Here is a 9,481-nt window from a genome sequence, read left to right on the forward strand (position 1 = left end):
GAATTTAGGCAAAATACCTCAATTGTCTTAGCCTCAGTTATTTCAAATGTAAAGTTTAGAACTTGCATCAATATCCCTTAATGTATCTAAAGCTGTATACTACTTTGAAGAAAGTATTCAGCTAAAGAAAAGCATTAATGTATCAATGAGCAAGCATCATGACTTAGAAGGAAGAGTGTACAGAATTACTAAGTGTTAAAAGGGAATTAGGTATGCAACTCACTCTCAAATGTTTCAATAACACAGTAAGAATGTGTGTATATACCTGCATAAATATGGAAGCCAGGGGAAGAAAGGCAGAGAAGGAGGGAGACAATAAAATAAATTTGCCCAGGCGCAACGCCTGTAGCTCAGTGACTAGAGCACCAGCCACATACACCAGAGCTGGCAGATTTGAACCCAGCCCAGGCCTGCCAAACAACAACAACTACAACAAATAAATAGCCAGGCGTTGTGGTGGGTGCCTATAGTCCCAGCTACTTGGGAGGTTAAGGCAAGGTAATCACTTAAACCCAAGAGTTTGAGGTTGCTGTGAGCTGTGACACCACAGCATTCTAGCGAGGGTGACATATTGATACTCTGTCTCAAAAAAAATAAATAAAATAAATTTGCCCAAATACTGAAAATCAGTGTCTCTAAGCAGAGAAGCCATGGGAGTTCTCCGCACTACTTTGCAACTTTTGTGTAAATCTAAAATTCCTTGAAGAATTTTTTTAAAAAGCATAATTAAGTCAGTGTTTAAATAACAGACATAACTCTGGCTATATAAAACAGAAGCATACAGCAGGAAGTAAAGAAAAATCCACAAAGGGACATTATAAAGTTATCACTCACCAACTGTTTTGAGATCACATATGTTTGTTGCTATGAATACAACAAACACTCTCTTGATGACAGGTTACTGAACTATACAAAAACTCATAATATTCCTAAGGGGTAAAAACCTCAGATGAGATTTCTGAGCCAAAGCTAATTTGGGAAGAAAGCATACAAGTAAGCCAATAAAGCATTCTAACATGAAATCCTGGCTTCCTCTGACGTCAGCCCAGCAGGCCAAGGCCAGCGACAACACAGAGGAGTCAGCACAGGAGGAAATGTGTGCCAGGTGGTTCCCAGCATCTTGGAAATGCAAATTCAGCAGCTAACATAAAACTCCCTAAATCTACCTTAAATGCTGCTGTATAAATCACAATATGTCTGTTTTCTTGAGAGTCTATTGGTATCCAGCTTCTCAGAATGTCAAAATAATGGTTACAACCAACAATTGACTATTGAGTATTATTAAGCACTCCATAGGTTAAAAAAAAATTTTTTTAAGTAAAAAAGATTGAGAAAGAGAAGGAGAAAGCCTCTTTGCTTGCTTTTTGACAGAACTTTTAGTTTTAAACTCAGCAGGAAACAAGATAATGACTGCAAAAGCCAGGTAGAAGTCACAGAGTTTCTTCAGGACCATACAAACCTAGCTAAAAGTGAAGACAATTTCAAACCAATGAATGTTTGTTGCTGATGACCAAAGTCCTCAATGTTGATCAAACCCCATTTCCCTCATATTCTCTAATTTCCTAATATATTCTGCATGTATGTATCTCTGAAGTCTGAGCTAGAGAGAAAGTATTGTGTAGTACTGTTTTCAAGTATTTTCCCCTCTGGCTATGCAAAATAGAAAAAAGAAAATAATATATTATATAAAAATTATATAGCAACAAAAATAAGATAATGACATTTCAAATTGCTTATTTAACTTTTTAAATTCTTAAATATTAATTTTAATTGGGGAAGGCATACACCTTTGATCAAAACCAGTGACCCTGCTACAGGCATTCTCAACCAAATAAAATCTAAAACTTTGGTATGAGGTCATTAAACTATTCCCAAGGCATCCTTTTACTCTAAAAGCTTCTGTAAGCGATTGAAGTTCTAATTTGAATAATTGCATTCCACCTACATAAATTCCCTTTGTAGTTTCAACTATATGCAGTATCAGTCTTCATTTCCTGAATTAAATTAATGTCATGTAATTTGGTGCTCCTCTTTTAAAAAAAAAGTGCATCTACTTTCATAGTAACCTTTCAGCAACCAGTAGAAGTGATTCATGTGCACTAGAGGGGAATAGGTCAGTATGAATAATCATTAACCAACAATTTGTGCCAGTATTCATTGTGTGTTCAGCACTGCAAAAGAACATTTCACCCAATAAAATAGATGTAGCTATACAGTTTTATAAAAAATCAAATACTTTACAAACTATCTCCTATTTTCCATTGAATTATATCAATGTATGACTAAAAACTTTATGTTCAAGTATGATTTACCTTTAACAAGCTGAGACTCATGTGTGATCACCCCTATCCTTTTAGTCAGATACTTAACAAACTGTAAATTAATACTAAAAACCCTACCCTAAAAAAAAAAAAAAAAACACTGAATAGTGTTTAAAAAGAATTCTTACTCATAGGAGGGAATCCTGAAAACAAGCTTCTCCTAATCACAAGCCAATAGAATTTTTGAAAGACCTAAAAACAGTTCTTATAGTAAAATCTGTTACTCAAAGTGAATGTTTCAGTCTTGCCATAATAGCACTTATTCAGTAAACCCAAAGGACTGGTATTAAATGAGATCTGATCTTTCAATTCTTAGCTTTTCTTAAATGACACATCTACAAGTAGTTAAGTAATCTTTTAGAGTGGCTTTTTTAAGAGTCAGGAAAAATCAGTGTGTTCTCTGTAAGATGCTCAGGGATTTCCAGAGATGAGATCTCCACATCCTGCCAGCTATTTCAGTACTTAACTCATTAGAGAAATTTAAAGGCAAGAATTTATTTCAATTGCCAAAAATTCTGCTGAACTCCACAGTCTAAATATGTTTAGTTCATCAAAGCAAAGATGTCTTCAAACATGCTGAATTAGTTAATTCTCAAAACTCATCATTCCAATTTCTGCTCTTAAATAATTTTACATATGATTTAGTGATATCTAATAAAATTATAAATAAAATTATCTGTTATACCTAGAGTTAGTCTCAAATTCATAAAATATAGACCCAAATGTAATAAATACATATTTTTCCTTTCTTCCCAGAATATCTTTTTTTTTTTTTTTTTAATGACAAGGTCTTACTATATCATGCAGCCTGGTCTCAAATTTCTGTCTCAAGTGATCCTCCCACCTCACCCTCTCAAAGTAGTGGATTATAGATGTGAGTCATAATGTCCAACCCAGAATATACATTTTGCTTTTATTCTGAAAATAGCATCCCCCTTCCACTAGGAAATATCACATATACGCTACTCCCACTCCCACAGAACATTATTCAAATAGATGTCATCATTTTCTTAGGGATCACTCATCCTAGCCATAGGCTAAGGGAACGAACTGTCCAAAGCTAGACCAGTCATGGTTCCCAATCCTGATAACCAAAGTTGATCTATTCATTTCTATATTTAAGAGAATGTGACCCAAGCTGAATCAATAACAGCCTTTCTCCAAGATTTTTCAAACTAAAATTAAGACAAAAGGAGTGATCTCTCTCAGGTGGCGATGAAACTGGGCATCCGACATGATGACAGCCGCCAACAGCCATGTGCCTTGCCATGTGGAAAAAGCTGCTCTGAGAAAACTAAGCCAAGACGAAGACAGAAGGCGAGAAGACCAAACACCCTGGCAGTGTTTAAGTCCTAGTTCCAGTTGTCCCTGACAACTGATGCACTCCTGCCTTCCTCATGGGTACATAATAAACCTTCCAATAAATTCTGCTTTAAACCAAAGTTAATTTCAACTGTTTTTCTATAACCAGTAGCCAAGGAAACTCTACATAATATACCAAATAAATTCTAAGGTAATAAATTTGACTTCTTGTGTGTGAGTCCCAGGAATACTGAAAGAAATTCTAATGCAACCACAGATTCTAAATGCATCTAATGCAAACCTGGCATTAGTCCACAGACTGACATTTAAGAATGACATGATTGAATACTTTCTTCACTGCCTTCTCCGTGAATATAAGCTTTGTCCTTAATAAGACAATCGATTTCTTGTGAGCAAGAACCATATACTTTTTAATGAATTTTGTTAGCTCTCAGCACAAGCCATTAACATAAATGTTCAATAGGAATATACTGGGCTAAAAATATGAAGACTGAAATACTATAATTGCCATGTGATCCTCTGGAATATTATCATATCCAGAGTAAGTAGGTTTTCTGTTCTGGAAAAGTCCTTCTCAGGACAGTGATGGTTTGTGTAGCAAGACAGCACTAAAAAGAAACAGAAAAAATTATTTGTTACCAAAAGATAGATACCCATGAATGGATTCAAAGGAATCCTTTGGAAGGGATCTGAGTGGCTGTGGAGAAGATTGTTTTAACCTGAAATGAACACTCTGACACTCTGATTCAAAAGCTCAGCAAAATCTATCTCCCTAAGGTTTGTGTCTAAGGCAAGGCCATTAGGAATTCAAAATTAAAGAGGTAGGAAGTGTAAAATCCAGTTTAAGTTAAAGGCATTAAACTGTATTTAGAAATAAAGCCATATAACTATAAATTTCTCTTCCGATGTTTACTATATGCCTACATTAAAATATTTTTCGCATTCAAATAAGTGACCAGTTTGCTTTACGCTGGTGACCCCTATAAAGGGAACCTGAAAGACAAAGGTTAAGTCAGAATCCCCTGCCCAAAAGAAGGCCCTTTTGCTTCTATGCTCAAGTGATGGCAGTAGAATATAAAGGCAGCCTGGCTTTAAATCTTATCCCCACCCAAAAAGCACAGCACCCTAAGGATCCACTGACCTTCGTTATCTCACTGACTACTAGAACTCAGGAAAAAGTCTAATTTCTAATACCACAATTACAATAAATAAAGCAAATTCATTCAAACTCCTTAAAGCTGATATCTATGCCCTTAACTAGTTCTAACTTTAAAAAAAAAAAAACTGAGCTAGTTATTATCTGTATAGTTTTAATTTCTTACAAGCTTACATATTCATTTTTGTCATTGTTTTATGCTACTCAGTTCAGTGCATGAACTTAATACAAAGTTAATAAGGGAAGAAACCAAATCATATTACAACATGCAAATTCTGCATAACTGCATAAACTTAAACAGCTAGGTTCTAGACATCAACTTTAGAAAAACAAAATTTCCTCTAAGTTATTCCAGAAGACTATTCGTATATAACTTTCAGAAATCTCCAGTCCAAAGTTCTTCCACTAAAAACTGCACTTAATCTATTCTATCAGCAATATGCTAAAAAGAGCACACTAGACTATCTGGGATCAGTGATCTACACTTTTCTGCAAACTAAAATCATGCATCTATATGATAACATAAAGTAAATGAATTTGACCCAAAACTATCCTGCAACTATACTAATAATTTGGTCTTAAAAGAACATTCAAAAATGCCCATATTCACAGAAAATGGTGTCATTTACCAAAATTTCTCTAGGATCTCAATTTACAATTCTCAGGAAAAAATCAAACTATGACCCAAAGGAGTATCTGATAGTTATTTTTATTTACCTCTGTTCTCATTATAATATAACTGCATTAGAAGACCTTAAAAAGAAATTTACTAAAGTGAAATTTCAGTTCAATGCCTTTTTATGACCTTTCAGCTCCCAGAATAGACATAATAACTGGAACTCCCATTTCCAGTGCTTGAGAAACAAGGAAGAATGTGCTTTACAAAATGAGGTTATATTCATCTTCACCTGCATTGATGCTCCTTCCACTCTTGCCACACAGGCGACCCGATCCAAGAATGTCACTGCCATGGGCACTGCCACAAAGAAGCCTTTACAAAAGGCCTTGACATATCTTTTCATCCACCCTTGTGACTGGGCCATACCTAAAAATTAAAAAAAAAAAAAAAAGTAGGCAATTAGCCTCTAGAAAGGTGAAAAATAAACTTACAAAACAGCACAAGAAAAATAAGAAAAACAATCTTGTCTCTTAATATATTTTGCACTTGTCCCTATAACCATTGAAATAAATTTGACCTAAAATCCCAAAGGGAATTACTCAGGTTAACTCTTTTCAGTAATTCAAATCCACTTGATAATGTCAGTGGAAAATTTCTCCCTACAAAGCAGTAAGAAGTTAGAAAAAAAATAAGCATTGTAAAGGAAAACATTTTTGTGAATTTATGCTCCTTATACCCCTGATGTCTGTTCTATTCCACAGCAATAGAAATTTTAGTAGGACATGTGGCTTCAGCCTCCCCTTGCAGCTAAGTATGACCCTTGCAGCTAGGTTTGATCAATGGCATAGAAGCAGAAATGACATACATCTAGGTTATACCCTTAAAAGGAATAAGCTCTTCACTTTATATTCCCCATCATAGAACTGTATTAATAACAATATTGTAGTAGGTGAGGAATAGCCTTCTCAAGTATGCAATAAAAGCTTTAAATAAAGATGGCAAAGCAACAAAATAGAAGAATCCTAGATCTCTGACACCATGTGGGCATCATAACTGTCAGTCTGTCAATGAGAAATAAATCACTTTCTATCATATTTAAAGTGCTGCTATATTGGCCTTTGCCATACACATAGTAGCCAAAAAGCTCCTAACTAATACAACAATAAAATCTACCGTAGATCAGGAGAAAAAAGCACTACGTGTCAGTTCAATACAAGTTATTACCAAATCTGACTTAGCCTGTACCATTTGATTTAATTTTCAGATTTTCCATGGATAAGGAGATCCTTTAACCCAGCAATCCCCAGCCTTTCTGGCACGAGGGACCAATTTCATTAAAGATAATTTTTCCACAGACAGAGGAGGGATGGGGAGCATCAGATTCTCATAAGGAGTATGTAACCTCACCCCCATACGCACAGTTTATAGCAGAGTTTGCGATTCTATAAAAATATAATGGTGCCCCTGATCCGATAGGAGGCAGAGCTCTGGAGGTAATGCCAGAAATGGTGAGTGGCTCACCCCTTCTCCCCTCCTGCTGTGCATCCTAGTTCCTAATAGGCCACAGACTGGTACCTATATGCACCAGAAATGGTGAGTGGCTCACCCACTCCCTCCTATGTGCATCCTAGTTCCTAACAGGCCAAAGACTGGTACTGCTGGTGTGTAGGCAGGCTGGGGCAATGGGGTGGGAGAGGTGTGTTAGGGACCACAGCCTTAAGAAAGATAAATTACCAGTTGGTTCCCTAACTTGGACAAGCTCCACGTGCTTGACCTCTCCTCCCTTAGTGTGCAAGACTAGATCAGAGCAACTGAAAAATTCCTTAACAGAATCACAAGGTTTGTTCAGACCTAACAAACTCCACATTCTGTGAACCTCACAGATCACTCTAGTTCCAAATGTCCTGAAATTTCTTTTCCTCTTGAGAGTAGCTTTAGAAGTATCCAGAAATGCAATTTAGACCAAGTATTTGCCAGAAAGGCATACACCAGGACATTATCTTGACTCCTCAAGTTCCGAAAAACCACACTATAAGAGCATTGTTATGATAATGTTAATATTACAGAAACAAAAAGAAGCAAAAATAGGCATGAACATGGGACGGAAAGTAAAAAGGTAAGACAGACAGTCATGGAAAAAAAAGAAGAGGACACGGGAGAGGGATAAAATAAGTAAAGATAAAAAAGCAGAAAAACTATAGGCAAATTCTGGCTGGTACTCATTTCTGAAGATTTTATCCAGTGACCCATATCATTTAACCTTGAAATGAGACACCAGAGGAGCATATGAAGAAAGGAGGCTACCACCTATATGACACACAAATTATTATAATCATAGAACCACTTGCAAAGTTTAACCCAAAAGATTCCACTTCTCATTTCATTTTGAAGGAAACTTTCCTTTTGAAGACACATAAAAGAGAGAGTAACAACGTAATAAGGAACACAAAGCTTTCTGACCCTGATAAAGCAAAAGAATTCTCTAGAATTATCAATCTAGGACAATTGCTTTCAAGCTTTTTTGACAATGTACCACATGAAGAAATACATCTTATATAGCAACTCTGTACTTGCTCATGCACACACATACACAAATGCACACATATACACATAAATACCTCACAGCAAGAATTAAAAAGTTTCATAAAACAATACTTATCCTTACTCTATAATAGGTTATAATTATAGCCTAGCATATTTCATTTTTCAAAAGAAACTGCTAATTTTGAATCACTAAATTAATTATTATGACCCACTACATGTTCTTAACCTGCAGATTTATGTAGACACCTAAAATTACCCCAATCAAAAACTGAACATGCACGTGCAGAATGAAATTAAACCTTTATCTCTCATCATGTACAAAAATTAACTAAAAATAGAGACAAATATAAGGTTCGAAACTATGAAAATATTATAAGATAGGGGAAATACGTCACAAAATTAGTTGGCAAAAACATTTTGGATAAGACCTTAAAACATAGGCAACAAAAGCAAAAGAAGACAAATGTAATTATATCAAACTAAAAAGTTTCTCTACATCAAAGGAACCGTCCACAGAGTGAAAAGACAACTTACAGAATGAGAGACAATACTCACAAACTACACTTCAGACAATATATGAAAGGAATCCAAACAACTCAATAGTAAAAAGAGAACTTCCTTTTAAAAATAGGCAAAGACCTGAGCAGACATTGCTCAAAAGAAAACATAACAAATGACCAACAGCTATGTGAAAAAAAGCTCAACATCAGTAATCTCAACATCAGTAATCATCACGAAATGCAAATCAAAATCACAGTGAGACATCCTCTCACCCAGTTACAATGGCCATTATCAAAAGGTAACAAGCACCGGCAAAGATGTGGAGAAAAGGAAACCTTCATACACTGTTGGTGGGAATATAATTTAGGATAGCTATTATGGACTGCTGTATGGAGGGTCCTCAAAAAATTAAAAATAGAACATATGATTTAGCATTCCTACTCTTGGATATATACCCAAAGGAACTGAAATCAGTATGTCAAAGAGATATCTGTACTTCCATATTATCACAGCACAATTAACAACAGCCAAGATACAGAATCAACCTAAGTGCACATAAATGAATAAATTTAAAATGTGATATATAGACATACACGGAATGCTATTCAGCCACAAAAAATTAAATCCTCCCATTTATGACACTCTGGATAAATCTGAAGGACATCATGTGAAATAAGCTAGGCACAGAAAAACAAATATTACATGATTTCACTCAGATGTGGAATCTAAAATAGTTGCACTCATAAAAGTTAAGAGTAGAATAGTAGATTATCCCTGGGATAGTTAGTGAGTAGAGAAGGATGGAGAGATATTAGCAAAAGGATTTTTATTGTTGTTAAGTTGCAGTTTGGCTGGGACTGGGTTCAAACCTGCCACCCTCAGTATACGGGGCCAGCGCCCTACTCACTGAGCCACAGGTGCCTCCCAGGAAAAGGATCTTAATTACAGCTAGATGGAAGGAATAAATTTAAGAGATCTATCGTACAGCAAAGTGAACAGTCAATATATTATATTCTT

The 9,481-nt window shown here is 35.5% G+C and overlaps 1 protein-coding gene across 2 annotated transcripts in view; it reads right to left on the reverse strand.

The window, feature by feature from the left end:
- Positions 1-9,481, reverse strand: part of IMMP2L (inner mitochondrial membrane peptidase subunit 2) — an 898,438-nt gene that overhangs the window by 850,257 nt on the left and 38,700 nt on the right. For both annotated transcript variants that reach the window (XM_003802241.3, XM_023508300.1), the window contains exon 2: positions 5,709-5,845. In XM_003802241.3, coding sequence (XP_003802289.1) covers positions 5,709-5,843 — 135 coding nt within the window. In that variant the 5' untranslated portion in view covers positions 5,844-5,845. The remainder of the gene's footprint in view (positions 1-5,708; positions 5,846-9,481) is intronic.

Source organism: Otolemur garnettii, unplaced genomic scaffold, assembly GCF_000181295.1.
Source record: "Otolemur garnettii isolate 467f Iridium unplaced genomic scaffold, OtoGar3 scaffold00242, whole genome shotgun sequence".
In the NCBI taxonomy this organism is placed as follows: Eukaryota; Metazoa; Chordata; class Mammalia; order Primates; family Galagidae; genus Otolemur; species Otolemur garnettii.